Source organism: Aquarana catesbeiana, linkage group LG05 (genome assembly GCF_042186555.1).
Source record: "Aquarana catesbeiana isolate 2022-GZ linkage group LG05, ASM4218655v1, whole genome shotgun sequence".
Taxonomy (NCBI): Eukaryota; Metazoa; Chordata; class Amphibia; order Anura; family Ranidae; genus Aquarana; species Aquarana catesbeiana.
In genome coordinates this window covers 234,677,730-234,697,322 of record NC_133328.1, presented here as the reverse complement: position 1 = coordinate 234,697,322, position 19,593 = coordinate 234,677,730, and the positions used below count along the sequence as shown (strand labels likewise).

At 41.1% G+C, this 19,593-nt stretch overlaps 1 protein-coding gene and 1 long non-coding RNA gene across 2 annotated transcripts in view; both read left to right on the top strand.

Annotated features, from left to right (window-relative positions):
* LOC141145985 (glucosylceramide transporter ABCA12-like) overlaps positions 1–1,047 on the top strand; it is a 327,299-nt gene extending 326,252 nt beyond the window's left edge. The window contains exon 9 of the mRNA XM_073632770.1: positions 776–1,047. Within this exon, the coding sequence (XP_073488871.1) occupies positions 776–1,047 (272 nt within the window). The remainder of the gene's footprint in view (positions 1–775) is intronic.
* A 1,765-nt stretch (positions 1,048–2,812) lies between these two features.
* LOC141144690 (uncharacterized) overlaps positions 2,813–19,593 on the top strand; it is a 103,765-nt gene continuing 86,984 nt past the window's right edge. The window contains exon 1 of the long non-coding RNA XR_012244441.1: positions 2,813–2,899. This is a non-coding gene — a long non-coding RNA (uncharacterized lncRNA). The remainder of the gene's footprint in view (positions 2,900–19,593) is intronic.

Sequence of the window (19,593 nt, the reverse complement as noted above, 5' to 3'; positions counted from 1 at the left end):
CTGTCTGTAGTAAGTTCTCTCTCATGCCACGCAGCGCTGCTCGCTCCCCGGCGGCTCCTCCTCTCTTCTCGTCTATCCCAGATGATGTCACAAGCCAATGGGGATACACAAAGCATGTCTCTTCTGCATTAAAAATCCTGCCTGTTCCCTCATTTTTATTTATTAGCATTAAGTTCCACTTTAAACAGATCATAAGAATTAAGTCAAGTAACTAGACTGAAAGAGATTTTGACATTTCATGTAAATTAAACATTAAAAGAATCATGCTTGCTTGTAAAACTTGACTCAAGCTTCATGTTACTATTAAAATATACATAGCAAAGGTCAATATAAAGATTAGTAATTGAAAAATGTCTTTTAAGGGCTGTACATAGAGCAAAGAATGTAAGGATAGGAAATGCTTTTTTATACAGATGTGTAGGTAAAAAGGAATGTCTATCCTTATTATGTTTAGGTTGTGAAAAGTTTTCCTGAGACCATAGTACCAAACCAGTAATAGAAAAAAAAACACTTTTTATAGTCAATGGCATGCATGGTTATGCTTATTAAAGGAGGGTATAAGAATATTTTCAGAGATTTAAACCAACAGTTTTTTGTGGTCTTGGGAAAAAAAGTGGCCATATCTATGGCTAGTTGGTTTTGTCTTCTGAGTACCAAAACTGGTGGAGTTTAATAATGGAGCCTGAATTTTATGGAAAAAAAAATTACACCTAGTTAAAGTATGTAGTTATGAATTATGGTTGAAAAAATGAAAACATATTTTTCTTCCCATTAGATGAAAATAATAATTGCAATTACACTGTGAAGAGTAAGAAGAATATGCAAAGAATCCAACTTTACCTATTACAAATAAGTGCCTCGCTAATTTATAATTTTCACCACACAAGACGAGATTGGAAAGGATCTTTGGCTAACTTGGTGTTACCTATTCTCTTTGTTACAATGGCAATGGGCATGTTTAATTTGAAGCCACTTTCTTTTGATCATCCACCACTTAAACTGTCTTCTGACCTATATTCTAATGAACAAGCTTTGTTTTTCAGGTAAGCGTATAGTGTCAGTTTAGTGTTACAGTTTCAATTATGTAAATGGTCTTACCAGATCATTGCTCCTTTCTAATTTCCATCACTAAGTAAATGCTTGCTTTATGGCAATCAACATTACCATAAGATATGAAATCATCGGGGAAACATAAAAGTTGGTTCTGCTCTCCTTACCATGTTGTGAAACCTTTTTCAAGCAATGCTGACTTTGTTTGATGGGGATGACAGAAGGATGAAAAATAAAGCCTTTTTGTTAAACATGAAGCTATCTTTTAACAAATATTGAAACTGTCCCTGGAAAAAACACCAGAGTGGGTAACCCAGGGATAAAGATGGCTACTAATGGTCAGAGAGGGCAATGAGAAAGGAGTGGGTAAAAAACAATGCCAAATTTTATTAATTTACCAAAACCACATGATATATAAAAAAACATATTGCTTCTCAATGGAAGCCAGAGATCCTTGGTCCTCCGTCCCCAACCATAATGTGGTGCACCAGGAGAACCAATCACAGATGGTGCACCGATACAACAGATAAACTGACAAAGACTAACAAAACAGACCGTACACATTAAATAACAAACAAAGAAAACATGCAGTGCAGGCGCCTACAGTGATCCACACATACATAGAAACCCCAATGGCTTGACGCCAATGAATGTAGTTAAACAATATAAATGAAAAAATATACAGGGGTGACTATGCATGTGTGGCCCCCTGGGGGAGCAGTGAAGCTGAATCTGACTAGTGAGATAACATCATGAAACATAGGGCCATGGAGGATGAATCATGTTTAAAATGACAGATGGCGCTAACTGGGAGTCCTTCTAGGACATGCTAGGGTTGTGCAAAGTCACACTATTTGCATGTTGTAAAGGCACATCTTAGGGATAAAAGATCCAAAAGTAAGGCTCCTGTTGCAATGATGTTCACATGACCGTAGGCGTGGATATAGTCAGTGATTTGTCAGGCTGTGCCAAAGTGACAGTAGTTGTTGGACAGGTTGTTTATACCAGAATAAGTTCAAAATGGTGTTATGCCATATAGCTATTTGGTCTTCATCAACACTATGTATGCCCTAATTGCATGTCCATCAAAGCAAACTGTCACGGGATCTGATCCGATCCCCAAGGCACTCAGTTACAAACTAGCAACGTTCCCATGTAGAAATACAATGAAGTATGTATAAATGTTGCAGTGTAACGTTACCGCCTTCCTTCCTGGTATGAGAGTGGGCGCTTCGGAGCTATAGCGGGCTTATCACCTTTCTGTCTGTCTGTAGGGGGTAGGTAGGTTGGCGCCAATAGAGCTAACGTCCTGGATATCCACCCGCTGTCTGAATGTGAATCGGCCGTGCCGCGGTGGGGTCCTGCGACAACTAGTAGCTTTACTCGTGACAGCTTTGGCCGTGTGGGTGGAGACATTTGGTAGGAGGCTTCTCCGCTTCACTGCTTCCTGGGATGCTCGGGGAATCACTGGAGCGGCGTCCATGCACCACAGTTACGTCTACGCGCTTCGCAACGTAATGTCACGTAGCTTCAACTGGAAACCACCCAGAAATGTTGAATAAATTTAAAGTGGATTTACATACAGTACACATACAAAACCTTATCGTATATTATCTGCACCTATTTTGTTTATTTTAACCAATGTACCATTTACATATTACTGTTTCCAAAACATTTTGTTCTATAATTTGTTTTGATCACTGAAAATATACAGCAAAATTAAGGAATGTAATTTAGCATGTTGTTTTTTTTTTATACTCAACAGCACTGACTCTAGTCATTCAAACAGCTTTCCTGAAGTAATAGCAAGACATTTTGGAAGCCAAAACAGTACATGCACTTATACTAGGTAGGTGATCAATATCAAGATACGGACTATTGCGTATAGCAAAAATTACCACATGAAACTAAAATGTATTGGTAAGTGGTTAACTATAATTTTTATTTAATCTTAAATACAGTATATACCAGAGACACCAAACAGAAAGCTGTAGTGCATTAAAGTCACCAAACTTTATTTAAAATAAACATATACAAGATTGCATCACACTAATTACTGCAAACTTTGATGCATCTGTCCAAAAGTCTAATAAAATGTTGCAATGATAGCAAAAAGCACATAGACTCTCAGTTACCTGAAACACCTTGTTACACTGGATTAAATCCCAGTATTTCATATTAACACATAGCTTCTCTCCATGCAGCCATGCATCTTGCATTACTCTCTAGGGATTTCAGTCAGGAGTCCCATGTATCCTCACACTCATCTTTGATCCCAATTCCTGACTGGCAATCCACTATTGGCTGCTCAGCTTCATCTTGTTGCATACTGAACATGCATTTTCTTTTTCAATAGTCAGATGCATCAAATGACCTCAGACCTCTTTGTGGCTGACAAGTAATTTAAAACTTTATAGTCACTATCCTCTTCAGGATGCCATTTGTAACAGTTACAACAAAATATAGTATATACAGAATAAAAAACAGCACTTATTCACAGACCTGTAACATAACTCTATGCACCACAAAAATACATAGACCATACACAAAATAAACTTGTGGATTTTCATGTGTTCAATGCGATTTTTAGTACATAAACTTCGAAAAATATTACGTCCATTAATATCATGGCTATTTAATGTATGCATTGTGTTCTTTTTATTTGAATTTAAAGAGTGTTTAAGTTTGCATCTAATGAGTGCAAAAAAACAAAGACCCACCACCTGATGGTGGGAACAACTCACTGAAGTGAGAGCAGAGCAGAATCTCCTAATACAATGTTATGTTAGTATCTTCTAAAATACTGCTTGTAATATTCCCCCCTGCCCATGCACTCCTCCATGACTTGTCCATTAAAGAGGAAGTAAAGCCTGGTGAGTTTTACTTCCTCTTTATTTTCCTGCAAAAGTAAAGCATAATGGGCATAATGGGCATCGCAGGGTGTACAACCACTTTAAGATCGATAATGCAACCTTCCCCTCATGCCAGGGTACTAAGTGTAATCATAGGCTGTAACCTGTCCATTTGAACCTAAATCCAATTGCTGTCAAAAACTTGTATATTTTACCTCTGTACCATCTCTAAAATTCTCTACTCATTCACTCCCTTGTTATCTCTCACCTTGACTATTGCAACTCCCTTCTCATAGGCCTACATCTCCATAGGCTATCCCCTATTCAGTCTATCATAAACGCTGCTGCTAGACTGATCTACTTTATCAACCACTCTGTGTCTACCACCCCTCTCTGCCAATCCCTCCACTGGCTTCCGATTGCCCAGCTAATTCTATTCAAATCCAAAGCCATCCACAAATCTGCCCCGAGCTGCATCACCAATCTTGTCTCCAAATATCACCCAAACCATTCTTTCTATTCCTCCCAAGACCTCCTGCTTTTAAGCTCTCTTCTCTAGAGCCTCTCCCATCCTCTGGAATGCACTACCTCAGTCTATCCGGCTATCTCCTATTTGGGCTGCCCTTAGGCTTCCCTGAAAGCTCATCTCTTCAGGGAAGCCTATGACGCCTCCAGCTACTTAAAATTTTACCATTTCCATCAGCTCATTCCCCACTGTTATGCCCCGTACATATGATCGGACATTGATTGGACATTCTGACAACAAAATCCATGGATTTTTTCCGACGGATGTTGGCTCAAACTTGTCTTGCATACACATGGTCGTACAAAGTTGTCGGAATTTCCGATTGCCACGTATGATGAGACTATAAAAGGGCAGTTCAGAACCAAGCTCGGCACCCTTTGGGCTCCTTTTGCTAATCTCGTGTTAGTAAAAGTTTGGTGAGAGACAATTCACGCTTTTTCAGACTCGTGGCTTTCAGATCGTTTTCTGCTGTTCAGTTTGTGTTTGTGGGTTTGTATCTGTTCTTCATTGCGTGCAGCAAGTACAATTGACTTGTCATTGTGTTCTTGTTCATTTGTTACTGATTTTCAGGTCGCTCTTCACAGGCCTTGCTGTTGTTCAGTGTGTTCTGTTACTTCGTTCTGAGCAGCCCACTGTTTTCTAGCCATGTTGCGTATACTCGTAGATTTCGTGCTGTGTGGGGGCTTGGTGTTGGGGTCCTTACCAAGACACAAGTCCAGTCCATGAACAGGGCGAGGAGGAGTTCATGGACCAAGAATTGGTTGCTCCAGCTTGACCAGTTGTGTCACATGCCTTTGCTCCGTGAGATCCATGAGAATAATCCTGATGATTTCAGGAACTTTCTCCGGATGACAGACCCCGTATTTCACCGTTTGTTGGCTTTGCTGACCCCCTATATCAGCAGGCAGGATACCTGCATGAGGCAAACCATCACTTCGGAGCAAAGGCTAGTCGCCACCCTGCGGTACTTGGCGATGGGGAGAAGCCTGCAGGACCTTAAGTTCTCGACAGGCATCTCCCCCCAGGCTCTGGGGATCATTATCCCAGAGACCTGTTCTGCCATCATCCAGGACCTGCAGAAGGAGTATATGAAGGTAAGATTTTTATCCTTTAATATCACATTTTATTGTATTTAATGTTTGACGATATATTGTATTTCTTTCATCATTCCCTAATTACCATGATTGTAATATGCTGTGAAAGTCCCCTTTGTCCTCATGCATGCTGAATTTTTATGTAATTTTTATTTTTGTCCTTCATACATATTTGCCTTCACTTACCTCCCCAGCATGCTCTCCTGGCCCTATATTCACCTCGTGTAGTCACTTAACAATGTATTTTGTCAGCTCCATAGTAGTGCTTTACCTTAAAAACCCCCTAAAATGTTCAAAATTGTGGTGTGTGCTTGAAATTCTGGCAGAGTGCCAGAGGTTTTTTTTTTTGGGGTCCCAAAATCATTTGGAACCCTCCCTACCCCCAATTGCTAACTCAGCTGATACCATTCCTCTATCTGCTGACTTTGCCAAACCCATACACACTATACCCACCTCTTTTGTGGTCATATTTATGGACGAATTCCACAAAGCATGTAGTGCAAGAGCCTGCCTGAATACTTTTAAATGGTACTGTTTGAAGTTTTTGTATCCTATTATTATCTTGATAGGTAATAACAGAATGTAAAAATGTGCCCAAATGTGTACAGTGTGTATTTATATCTTTGCATTATGACACTTCTTACCTTGTCCAGTGGGCTGCCAATAGTGTAAGTAAGGAGAGGCTGGCCAAAGTAATCCACATTATTTAGGCATTCATCTCTCAATGAAGTGTAGAGGGTGACCTGTCCAAAACATCTCCCCCCCTCGTAAAATCACAAAATGGCCCATGGGGGGGGGGGGATCTGATAGGTGGACCTTATACCTTTGTCTTTAAATACTCCTTAAAATAAATGTAATACTGATGTTGGCCAAGAATGTTTGTGTCTAATCTGCTTTCCATGTTTATGTGAAAAATGATTAATTTTATTTTCTTGTTTGACTCCACAGTTTCCTTCCAACCCACAGGAATGGCAGACTGTGGCCTCCCACTTTGCCTAGCGGTGGGACTTTCCTAACTGCGGAGGGGCAATTGATGGGAAACACGTCCACATCATCCCACCACCCACCTCGGGGTCATACTATTACAACTACAAAGAGTTCAATAGCATTGTGATGTTGGCAGTGGTGTCAGCTACTTATGAGTTCCTGTATGTGGACGTGGGGAAGAATGGCCGGATGTCGGATGGTGGAGTCATCGCCCAGACGAAGTTCTACAGGCGTCTCCAGAATGGCAGCTTGGACTTGCCACCTCCAGAAGACAATGTGGAAGGACTCCCATTTGTCTTCATTGTGGATGAAGCATTTGTGCTGGGGGACCATCTTATGTGGCCATTTCCTATGAGGACCCTCACCCCGAACCAGAGGGTTTTTAATTACCGGCTGGCCAGAGCCAGAAGAGTGGTGGAGAACACATTTGGAATAATGGCCAGCCGGTTCCACCTATTTCTTACACCCATACATACAACTAACAATTTTACCACCAAAACATTTTTGGAGCATTGAAAGAAGAATCCACACATTCTTGATTAACAATCTTTTAATAATACAAGCACAATCACATGTGCATTTATCAAAGGTTTTTAAAACAAACCAACATGTTTGTTGTATAAAAATTGTTTGGGTCACATTAATAAAAGTAGAAATGTCCATTTAAGGTAAAACAGGCTTGTTTAAAACCAACAAGAAATACACAAATCTGGAACTTACAAAGTTCAACTTTGTTAGAAATTGAAGGAAATATCAGACATGAGTATTTATAAACTGTGTTTGATATTGCGTTCAGATGGGGTGAAGTCACCCCTGGAAAAGACAAATTTTGAAGATGTACACAAATTGGCGAATGTCAACATGTACTAACTGCCATCACGGGGGATCAAGGGACGTGTTTTGTGAGTGCAACCCCTTTCTATCAGCTACTTTATTATTGAGGAAGGTGTTTCACCCACAAAACGTATACATTGATCTCCCGTGATGGCAGATAGCACATGTTGACACACTGTGTGCCTCTTCAAAATTTGGCTTTTTGACACTATGTAAAAAAAGTGCAACAATTTTTTGGGGAAAAAATGCCAGCTACATTAGGGATTTTGAGGGGTTTTAAACTCGCCCTAAACCTATCAATGATGTTCTTCATTTTGTTTTTAACATCATTGATGTTTTTCTGGATGTTTTCCAAGTCCCTATTACACCCCATGATCTCCCCGATCAGGATCTGGGCACTCTCACTGGTGAAATAACCTTCATCCGCAACATCACGAACACCTAAAAATATAGAAAAAAAACCACACCATGTATTATAAATATGCAGGCATACATCTCTTACCTGAGCCCGTGGTCGCAGACACTCACCTGTTGTGGTGACTATTTTGATTATGTCTTCCTCCTCCTCCTCCTGTTGACTTTGGGGGATTTCCACTTCCTCATGAGGTGGGGGGTCTGTGGTGTCCTCGGATGAGTGGTGTCCTCCGAGTCTTTTCTCCCCTATGTAAAAAAAAAATAGGTATACTTAGCACACAGATATTTTATGACAGAAATAGGAATATGAAACGTTGCTTGGAAGTGGGGTACAATTGTCTGTTTTGGCAGAGTTGCAAGATGAAGAAATATTTTTTTCCTTTGTCAAGCTTGAATACTTACCTGTTTTGTAGAAGCTTCACAGATGGAGACACCCCTATAGTATACACTGGAGCACCTGTGTGGACCCCTAATAAAAAGGATGGTCTGGTGTCCCACACTAGTGCTCCAGTGTCCAGATGTGTAAACAGCTGCTGAGTGTCCTCTCCTTACACAGAATCTAGTTTGCATTTCATTCTAGTTACCAACCCATCTAGACACCAAAATTATTTGACGAGAAGTAGGCTAGCAAAAATGTATTCAAATGCATATGTCCAAAACATTGTGTTTTCTATGCCGAACGAACAATGTTTCCTACGAACGAATAATGTGCCCATGAACAAGTTGACTAATGAAACAATGAAAGTTGCCATTTTAAACTGCAGAACAGTTAAGAAAAACACGTGGAGCAGCACGAACGTTCGAAAAATAAAGAATAGGAACACATCACAACTACTTACTTTTTTGCAGTACTCTCCTGATCCTTCTGTACTGCTCGTGCTCCCTTAATTTGAGGTCCGACCACCGCTTCCTGAGTTGATCTTTCGATCGTCGTACCCCAAAATTCTTCTGCAGACTCTTGACTACTTTCGCCATGATCTTGGCCTTTCTGACATTGGGGTTGGGGTGAAGTCCATACTTCCCATCATAGTTGGTCCTCTTCAGGATGTCGACCATCTCCAACATCTCCCCAAAGGACATATTTGAGGCCTTAAATCTCCTCTAGGATTGGGACGTTTCTGGCTCCAGGCTTTCCTCCTCCTCCTCCTCGTTACTGTAATTAGCACGCACCTGCTGTGTCTCCCCCATGTGCTCTTCCCCCACTGCGCCAAACAAGAAAGGGCAGGGAATAGGCTAGAAAGAACCTCAGGGGCGGGCAGAGTTTCACGCATGCGTAGTGTATATAAAGCGTAACACGCGAGTACGATCTGTGAGCGGAGGAAGGAGTTTTGGAAGCGCCGATCGTAATAACGAAGGTAACATTTAAACTTGGGCCTATACTGATTCTAGATTGAGGCCTGTATTGTGACAAGATTAGGAGACTTTAGCCTGACATTAGGGTTTGTCTTGTGTATTGCAGATAAAATGGATGGCTTCAATAACCACAACTTCCTCCCCCTGTTCATAGACAAATACAGGGAGCTGCCCTGTCTGTGGCAGATCAAACACCCCCAATACAACAATAAACAAAAGAGGCAGGCAGCGCTGGAGAAACTGCTGGAGTTGGTGAAGCCGGTGGTCCCCACGGCAACCATCCCCTATTTAAAAGCCAAAATTGGTGGCCTGAGGAGCACTTATCTTAGGGAGCGCAAGAAAGTCACGGATTCCCCGATATCTGGAGCTGCAGCAGATGATGTTTATGTCCGCAGGCTGTGGTACTATGAGAGACTGCGATTTCTGTCAGACCAGACTGAAGTCAGGGAATCCCTCTCCACTCTTCCTTCCACTCTTCCTTCCACCCTATCTTCCACCTCAGCTGAGGCTTCCGATGTCCAGCCTGGGACTTCCAGCCAGGAAGAAGTGGAGGAGCCCAGCTGGAGCCAGGTATAGCATTGTTCTACAGATTTCTGGTCAAGAAATAAATGATGTTTGCTAGATGTTATTATTGATCACTAATTGCTGATTTAATAAAGGGTTTTACATATCAATAGACAGTAGTGGGCAAAAATAATTGGGACAAGAATGAAAAATGCTGGGCTCAGAATGATAGTCTGTCATATTTCTTAACATTCAATTTGCAACAGTCAGGACGTGAAAATTGTGTGTGATTGATGAAGAAAAAACTAAAACTATGTCCCTTTTCCTACACAGGAAGACCTCAGCCAGGAGGAGGCTGTGGAATGTGGCACACAGGAGGAGCCTGTGGAATGTGGCAGCCAGGAGGAGGCGGGGGTAAGTGGCAGCCAGGAGGAGGCGGGCTAAGTGGCAGCCAGGAGAAGGCTGGGCCAAGTAGGAGCCTGACAGAATCGCAGGTCTCTCCCCTTCCCCTTCCAAACAAAAGACCCAGGAAGGGGAGTAACGTGCAGGATTCAGTGCTCAGGCTGATTCAGGAGGCTTCTGCATCCCTGAGAGCCTTCCCCACTCATGAAGAGGCCTTTGACTGCATGGCTGCCACAAAACTGAAGGACATGCAGGAGGGCCAACGCCTCATGTGTGAGGACATTCTTTATAAAACCTTAACTAAGGGGGTGAGGGGCGAAATCACACCCAATACCCACCTGTGTGAGTTGTACCATCCTCCTCCTTCTCCTCCTCCTCCTGCCACAACTCCACCACCACAGACACAGCATGGAAGGAAGCGTGGAAGGAAGACCAGAGAGTGATGACCTGGGTTCAGTCTGGTTTGACAAAAGATGCAGGCTCTTGTATGACCACAGCCTGGGGACATACGTGTCATCTGCTGCTGTTCATGATCTCTAGGACTTCTGGACCAGATTGAACTCCCTTAGATAAGGACTCCTCAGGCCACCAATTTTGCTGTAAAATAATTGATGTGTGCCCTGGGGGCCAAAGGCTTCGCCAATTTCTGCTGTTTCTCCAGCGTTGCCTCCCTCTTTCCTTGGTTATGGGCCCTTAATAAATTTGTTATTTGATTTATTATACTCGCCTATGTGTGTTTTCCTTCAAAAAGGACAGTTGGTTTGTGAGGAGGCAGGTACTTTTCAAAACTACAATGTGAAATGAACAAGAGACACCAACACTAAGCAATCTCCTTGAGATTAAATAATACAAGATAATAATGGTGTGGTGGTAACTTGACTCACAAAACACACCCAAAACTATTCTGGAGTTAAAAAAAAAAAAATAAAAAACACAAGATCAGGCTTGAACAAAATACAAACCAAAAAACAAAACAAAAAAAGTTTGACATTTTTTAGTCAGATGTGACAAATCAAAATATAGTGATGAAATCACGAAAAATATTAAAGAAAGAAGTTTGTGAGAAGTCTGTGTGAGTATGAGCAGCAAAACAACTTCATTCTTCTCGCATTATAAAGAAGAAGAGAGTGCGCTGCATTAAACAATTTCAAACATTGCACCGTGACGAAAGTGCTATATCCATTGAGAACGCTAATATTACCAGACCGAGCAGTTCCAACTCGGAATTTATTCTGAGCATGCGTGGCACTTTGTGCGTAGGAATTGTTCACACTCGGTCGGAATTGACGCAATCGGATTTTGTTGTCGGAAAATTTTATAGCCTGCTCTCAAACTTTGTGTGTCGGAAAATCCAATGGAAAAAGTCAGATGGAGCCCACACATGGTCGGAATTTCCAACAACAAGCTCCGATCGCACATTTTCCGTCGGAAAATCCGACCGTGTGTACAGGGCATTATACTCTTCTGTACTACTTACCCCACCCTATTAGATTGTAAGCGCTTATGAGCAGGGCCCTATTAACCCTCTTGTATTTTATTGTATTGTAACTGTACTGTTTACCTTTATATTGTAAAGCGCTGTTCCAACTGTTGGTGCTATAAAACCCTGTATTGTAATAATAATAATCATAACTTATGTGAATTTTGGATATTTAGGCCCCTTTCACACTTCTATGACTTGTCCTACGATTTGGGACTGCAAATCCTTATAACAAGTCGTTCCCCGTGATTTCCATTCATATTAGTACGACTTCAAGTCGTGCTGACTTCAAAGTAGTCCCTGCACTACTTTGGTCCGACTTTGGTCCTACTTCAGCCCATTCAATATCACTAAAGTCGGGTCAAAGTCGGATTGCAGTCTTAACCTCCCTGACGGTATTCCCGAGTATGGCTCGGGGGGATAAATTTCAGCACCATTAGCGGTAACCCCGAGCCACACTCGGGATTGCATTGCAGGATCCTGGTGTGGTATACTTACCTTGTCCCCAGGATCCTGCGATGTCCCCCCGCGCTGTCTGCGGGCTCTGTCCTCCTCCGAAGCCTCTCTGTGCCGGGCTCTGTTCCCTGCGAGCGTCACGACGCACGGGGGCGGAGCCTGGCGGCAAATTAAAAAAAATGTAAAAATCATAACACATACAGTACTGTAATCTTACAGATTACAGTACTGTATGAAATTATTTCACATTCCTTTTGTCCCCAGTGCTTTGTCCAATGCCCTGCATGTGGTTTTATATTATATATACTGTTCTTTCTGCCTGGAAACTTGAGATTGTCCATAGCAACCAAAAAGTGACCCTTTACATCAAAAGTGGTTTTAGACCAGCTAGAGAACAGCGATAGTAAATTAGAACACCTTCAGAATTGAGTGATAGTGAATTGTGGGGAAATGTATTTTATTATTATTATATTATTATTTTTTTTAATTATTTATATTTATTTATTATATTATAATTTATGATTTTGTGTTTCAAACTTCATCATACCCGGGATATCTACTAGACTCTTGGTGGACAGATTTAAGTGTGTTATTGTTAAGAATTACAGGCCTACAATATAAAATGCCAAATTTCCATGCAAAATAATTGTACCGCTTTCAGCACCTAAAATCCAAAATAATCATACCACCAGGGAGGTTAACTGATTCAACTTTGGCTTGTGACTTGTGCTCTGATGATCTTGAAGGGTAACTCCACTCCAAATTAAAAAAAAAAACGGCATGGGTTCCGCCTCCAAGAGCATACCAGGCCCTTATAGGTCTGGTATAGATTTTAAGGGGAACCCCCACGCTGAAAAAACAGCATGGGGTACCCCCAGAAAATCCATACATTTAAGACATCAGTGGAGAAGACCTGGAGAAGGGAGAAGAACCGGCAGAGGCAGAAAAATTCAGCAGAGGAGGCAGAAGAGCCGGAGGAGGGAGAAGAAATCAGAAGAGACTGCGGAGCTACCTAATAAATTACTATAAAAACACGTGTTCTGTGTTTTATTTTTGAAGCTTTTTTTTAGGTGAATGGGTAGGGGTACAATGTATCCCATACTCATTCACATAGGGTGGGGTGCCAGGATCTGGGTTAAAGGGGGATTCAGGATTCCGATAAGCTCCCTGCCCACAGTCCCCGACAACCAACGGCCAGAGTTGTCGGGAAGAGGCCCTTGTCCTCATCAACATGGGGACAAGCACCCACCCCTTGCGGCCTGGTATGGTTCAGGAGGGGGGCGCTCGCTTGTCCCCACCCCCTTTCCTGACCTGCCAGGCTGTGCCTGCCAGGGTCTGGTATGGATTTGGGGGGACCCCATGCCGTTTTTTTAGCGTGGGGGTTCACCTTAAAATCCATGCCAGACCAAAGGGCCTGGTATGCTCTTGGAGGGGGAATCCATGCTGTTTTTTTTTACATTGTGCATGGAGTTCCCCCTAAAGATTCATACCAGACAGTGCCTGGTATTGTCGGGGATCAAAGTCGGATCCCTGTTCATTGAAGTCGGACTTCAAGTTGCAGGGCAAAGTCAGATCCACAGTCGTATGACTGTTTTGTCAAAATCACAGCCACAAATTTGCCGCAAAATTGTGCAAATTTGAAGTCGCACATTTGTGAAAGGGGCCTAAGCCTGCGGCCGCGCCGCGTACGATTTAAAATTGTGTGATTTAAAGTCCGACTTCAACACTAATTCAGCACTATTTTAAGGCCTCTTGCACATGATACTCTTGTTTGAGCATCTACTTTTTCAGTTTCTGTATGTATTTTATATGTATATATACGTTCGTGCATTTTTGCGTGCACTCATGCATTTTTGCACAAACTTATCCTTGCAATCTCTTTCTGCACAATATGTAAATGAGCATTTGCACGCATTTGTGCATATTTACAAGCATGAGGCGTAAATTACTGACCAAAAAAGCTAATTTTTTGATTTTTTTTTTACTGAAGAATGCATGGCGCTTGTTTACACACCTGTGTGCACAGGCACATTGCAATTAATGGGCTGTATTTTAGCTCAGCTGCAGTGTGCAAGAGGCCTAACGCTACTTCAGTACTACTTCTGTTAGATTTGTAAAGATTTGATAGGACTTCAGGGCTACTTCAGTGAGAGGAGCTGTTCTTGTCACATTGAGGGACAGTGATGGTATGAACAAAAGTTTAACTACCAAAGGGTTAATATTTAACTACTTTCAGGGCTCAAGTGGTCCTGATATAGACACAGATACGATTTGCAGCATGATTTACATTATAGTCTATGGCAGTGAAATTGTGCTGAAGTCCTGAAAAAGTAATACATGAACTACTTCTCAAATGGTACTACTGTACTTAAAACCGTATCTATTTAGACACTGCCATAGAAACACATTAGATTATGTACGATTTGTAAATTGTATGTCGTGCCGGAAGTCATGCTGGTGTGACCGAGGGCTGATACTCTTAAGCATTAGAAATGCACTTACTAGAATCATGATAGAAACTCATTGGTACAAACATGCATGTTGCGCATAGAAATAAAAAGTCCCAATCTGACTTTTTAGATCCCACAGTGTTTAATTTGCCAAGGGAAGTCCTACAGTGTGAGTTAATGTTGAACATTTGCCATAATTTCACCTATACAACAACTGGTTTAATTTAAGTTCTGTGCAATCGTATGTGCAGCCATAAAATGCTCATTTTTATGAGTGTATTCAGTATCAGCCTCAAACCTGTGTGCTCTTTCCTGTGACACTACAGCATTATCTCTCAAAAAAGTATTGTGCCAGCAAATAAAATATTTAAAAGCTGAAATGTCAAACTTAGATACCTTACTTTACTAATCTTTGAATTACTTTATATGTAAATTTTAAGTATACATTATTTTGTAATTATGTTGTGTTAATAATTTCAACATTCTTTTGAACTCATAATTAGGGATTAGGGTTGCACCGATACTAGTATTGGAATCGGTGCAGATACTGAGTATTTGCACAAGTATCGGTACTCGTGCAAATTTACCGATACTTTCAGGCTCGGTTCTTTGAGCTGTCAGTGGGTCTCTCCTGTTGACAGCTGAAGTGTTAAAGAATTCTGGTAATTGGAGCTGTCAAAAAAAAAGCAGCCAGCAATGTTTATTAACAAGATTGCTCAGCTGCTGAAACACTAAAATAAAAATAAACATTGTTTCTTTTTGAACCTTTCTGTTTCTTCATCTGCAGATCAAAGGGATGAACAAATGTTCCTCTATTTAACCCCTTATTGACCCGTAATTTAGTCTAATCAGTCTTAATTAACTCCCTATTCTCCTACATTTAATTATTTTCCTGCTTTTTTTTTTGTTCACGTCTATTTTATAAATGATAAACAATTAAAACTTTTTTTTGTTTGCTTTGTTAGTGAATATTTTTACACATATATATTAACATATATTTACACATTTCACATTGAAAAAGTGCAAAATTAAAAAAAAAAAATCTATTCATTTGTAAATAATTTTTCAATGCTTTGTACTATTGCTGACAGCTGAAGTGAAAACAAAACAGTTGTGGTAGGTATCGGTAATTGGTATCGGTACTCTTACTCGTTGTAAAAATGGTATCGGTGCATCCCTATTAGGGATGATATTATATTCCAGGTTAATGCAGAGTTTGACATGAACATTGCCTGATTGCAGTTCACCTTCCACTGCTCCAAAACGGAATCTTTCATAATGCATTGCATGAACTGTGTCACGTAGCATAGTGTATTCAATACTGTAGGTTTGTAAATGTGCCAGCCCCTTCCCTGTAAAAGTGTGCTCTCCTATTAGCATTTTGTCATTGAGTGTTGGATTTGAAGTACAAGAATAGTTAATAGCAAAATCAGGAAAATATAGTTACTGCATCGCATAGTAGCCCATTATGTGTCACTTACCTGACACAGGAGCCTGCGATGTCACCGCTGTCCCCTCTGCTACGGAGCGTCCATCTTCTTTCCGGGTATCGTGGCTCTGGCGCTGTGATTGGCCGGAGCCACGATGATGTCACTCCCACACATGCGCACGGGAGCTGCCACTAACAGCATATCGCCATTAGCAGCGGTATATCGCCATTAGCAGCGGCATGCTCAGTGCGCCTGCGCGCCGCTATCTACGGCGCATATGCCGTAGACAGCGGTGCCTGTCTTTTTGCAAATATCTCCTAAACTGTGTAGGTTTAGGAGATATTTCTTGGACCTACAGGTAAGCCTTAACCTAGGCTTACCTGTAGGTCAAAGTGGTCTGTAAGGGTTTACAACCACTTTAAGGAGTCAAAAGTTCTTGTTGGTTTGGAAGTCACTCATGGATGTGGGGATATGTGCCATATACTGGGAGAGAAGCACCAGACAGATACATATTAAGAGTGTTGTGGAGCACTTTGTACATACTTAACATCAAATGGTGGACTTGATTTGTGTGACTTTACTTATAAGGAATTTGAACACTGGACACTTTACTGCATAGTGATCAATTATCCATGAAAATAGGATACAATTATTGCAGTATATTGAACTTTGATCCATTTTTTTGAATTAATGGATGTATGTATGGATGTATTTATTAGCACTGTTGCACTGTTGATGGATTACTATTTCACTTTATATACTGTTTATTTGTAAATGTTCTAATAGCACTGCACCTATTAGTTAATCTTTGAAAAAGCAGTTTTTTTTTTTTGTTTATTAGTAGTGCTAAGGCATGGGTAAATAATTAATTATTGGCTTCCTGATTTTCAAGTTAATGTGTAGAAGGTCAGTAAAATATTTTACTGTCATTTTCTGGGAAATAAATATATTTAAAGGTAATTTTTGGATAAGAAGCTAACTATTATCTTTCCTGTTCAAAATGCAGTCAATCAAAAGTGCTTACATACCGTCTATAGAGTGTTATGCCCTGTACACACGATTGGACATTGATTGAACATTCCGACAACAAAATCCATCGGATTTTTTCTGACGGATGTTGGCTCAAACTTGTCTTGCATACACACGGTCACACAAAGTTGTCGGAATTTCCGAACGTCAAGAACGCGGTGATGTACACCACGTACGATGAGACTATAAAAGGGCAGTTCAATACCAAGCGCACCACCCTTTGGGCTCCTTTTGCTAATCTCGTTTTAATAAAGGTTTGGTGAGAGAAGATTCACGCTTTTTCAGACTCGTGGTTTTCAGATCGTTTTTCTGCTGTTCAGTTTGTGCTTGTAGGTTTGTATCTGGTCTTCAGTGCGTGCAGTGAGTTCCCCCTGGTTTATTCAGTGTGTTCTTGTCCGCTCGTTACTGATTTTCAGGTCGCTCTTCACAGGCCTTGCTGTTCTTCAGTGCGTTCTGTTACTTTGTTCTGAGCAGCCGACCATTTTGAAGCTATGTTGCGTGTACATACTCATCGTAGAGTTCATGCTGTGTGGGGGCTTGATGTTGGGGTTCTTACTTTGACACAAGCCTAGTCCATGAACAGGGTGGAGAGGAGTTCATGGACCAAGAATTGGTTGCTCCAGCGTGACCAATTCTGTCACATGCCTTTGCTCCGTGAGATCCGTGAGAAGAATCCTGCCGATTTCAGGAACTTTCTCATGATGAAGGACCCCGTTTTTCACCGTTTGTTGGCTTTGCTGACCCCTTATATCAGCAGGCAGGATACCTGCATGAGGCAAGCCATCACTCCGGACAAGAGGCTAGTCGCCACGTTGTGGTACTTGGCGACGGGGAGAAGCCTGCAGGACCTCAAGTTCTCGACAGGCATCTCCCCCCAGGCTCTGAGGATCATTATCCCAGAGACCTGTTCTGCCATCATACAGGTCCTGTAGAAGGACTATATTAAGGTAAGATTTATCCTTTAACATCACATTTTATTGTATTTAATGTTTGATAATATATTGTATTTCTTTCATCATTCCCTAATTACCATGATTGCAATATGCTGTGAATGTCCCCTTTGTCCCTCATGCATGCTGGAATTTTTAAATGTTTTTTTTTGTCCTTCATGCATATTTGCCTTCACTTACCTCCCCAGCATGCTATGCTTGACCCATATCCACCTCGTCTAGTCACTTAACAATGTATTTTTTCAGCTCCATTGTAGTGATTTACCCTAAACACCCCCTAAAATGTGTAAAAATGTTATTTATGTCCTTAAATTCTGGCAGAGTGCCAGAGGCTTTTTTTTGGGTCCCAAACTCATTTGGAACCCTCCCTCTCCCCAACCGCTAAGTCAACCGATACCAATCCTATCTGCTGACTTTGCCAAACCCATACACACTATACCTACCTCTTTTGTGGTCAGATTTATAGATGAATTCCCCAAAGCATGTAGTGCAAGGGCCTGCCTGAATACTTTTAAATGGTACTGTTTAAAGTTTTTGTATCCTATTATTATCTTGATAGGTAATTGCAGAATGTCAAAATTGTGCTCCAATTTGTACAGTGTGTATTCATATCTTTGTATTATGACACTTCTTACCTGTCCAGTGGGCTGCCAATAGTGTAAGTAAGGAGGGGCTGGCCAAAGTAACACACATTATTTAGGCATTCATCTCTCAATGAAGTGGAGTGGGTTACCTGTCCAAAACATCCCCCCCTAAAATTTTTACAATGGGCCATCAGAGGGGGTGATGAATCTGATAAATGGACCTTATATTTTTGTCTTTAAATACTCCCTAAAATAAATGTTATACCGATGTTGGCCAAGAATGTTTGTGTCTAATCTGCTTTCAATGTTTATGTGCAAAATGATATTTTTTTTTTCTGGTTTGACTCCACAGTTTCCTTCCACGCCACAGGAATGGCAGACTGTGGCCTCCCACTTTGCCCAGCACCCACAAAACGCGTACATTGATCTCCCGTGATGGCAGATAGCACATGTTGACACACTGTGTGTATCTTCAAAATTTGGCTTTTAAAATACGTAAAAAATTAGTCATAAAAAAAAAAGCTGAAGAAATTTAGGGATTTCTGAGTGTTTTAGATTCTCCCTAAAACATCAATGATGTTCTTCATTTTGTTTTGAACATCATTGATGTTTTCCTTTAGGTTTTCTAAATCTCTATTATCCTATTATCGTATTATCTCTACCCCATTGTCTCCCAGATGAGGATCTGGGCACTTTCAATGGTGAAATGACATTCGTCTTCCACAACATCCCGATCACCTACAAAAAAAACAAAAAAAACACCATGTATTATAAATATGCATTATAATATGTATTATAAATATGCAGGCATCCATCTATTACCTGAGGCTGTGGTCGCAGACACTAACCTGTTGTGGTGACAATTTCTATAACGTCTCCCTCCTCCTCTGGTTGGGTTTGGGGGATTTCCCCTTCTTCCTGATGTGGGGGGGTCCCTGGTGTCCTCTGATGGGTGGTGTCCTCCTAGTCTTTTCTCCCCTATGTGAACAAAAATAGGTATACTTAGCACACAGATATTTGATGGCAGAAATAGGAATATGAAACATTGCTTGGAAGTGGGGTGCAATTGTCTGTTTTGGCAGAGTTCCAAGCTGAAGATTTTTTTTGTCCTTTGTAAAGCTTGAATACTTAGATGTTTTGTGCAAGCTTCACAGATGGAGACACCCCTATAGTATACACTGGAGCACCTGTATGGGCC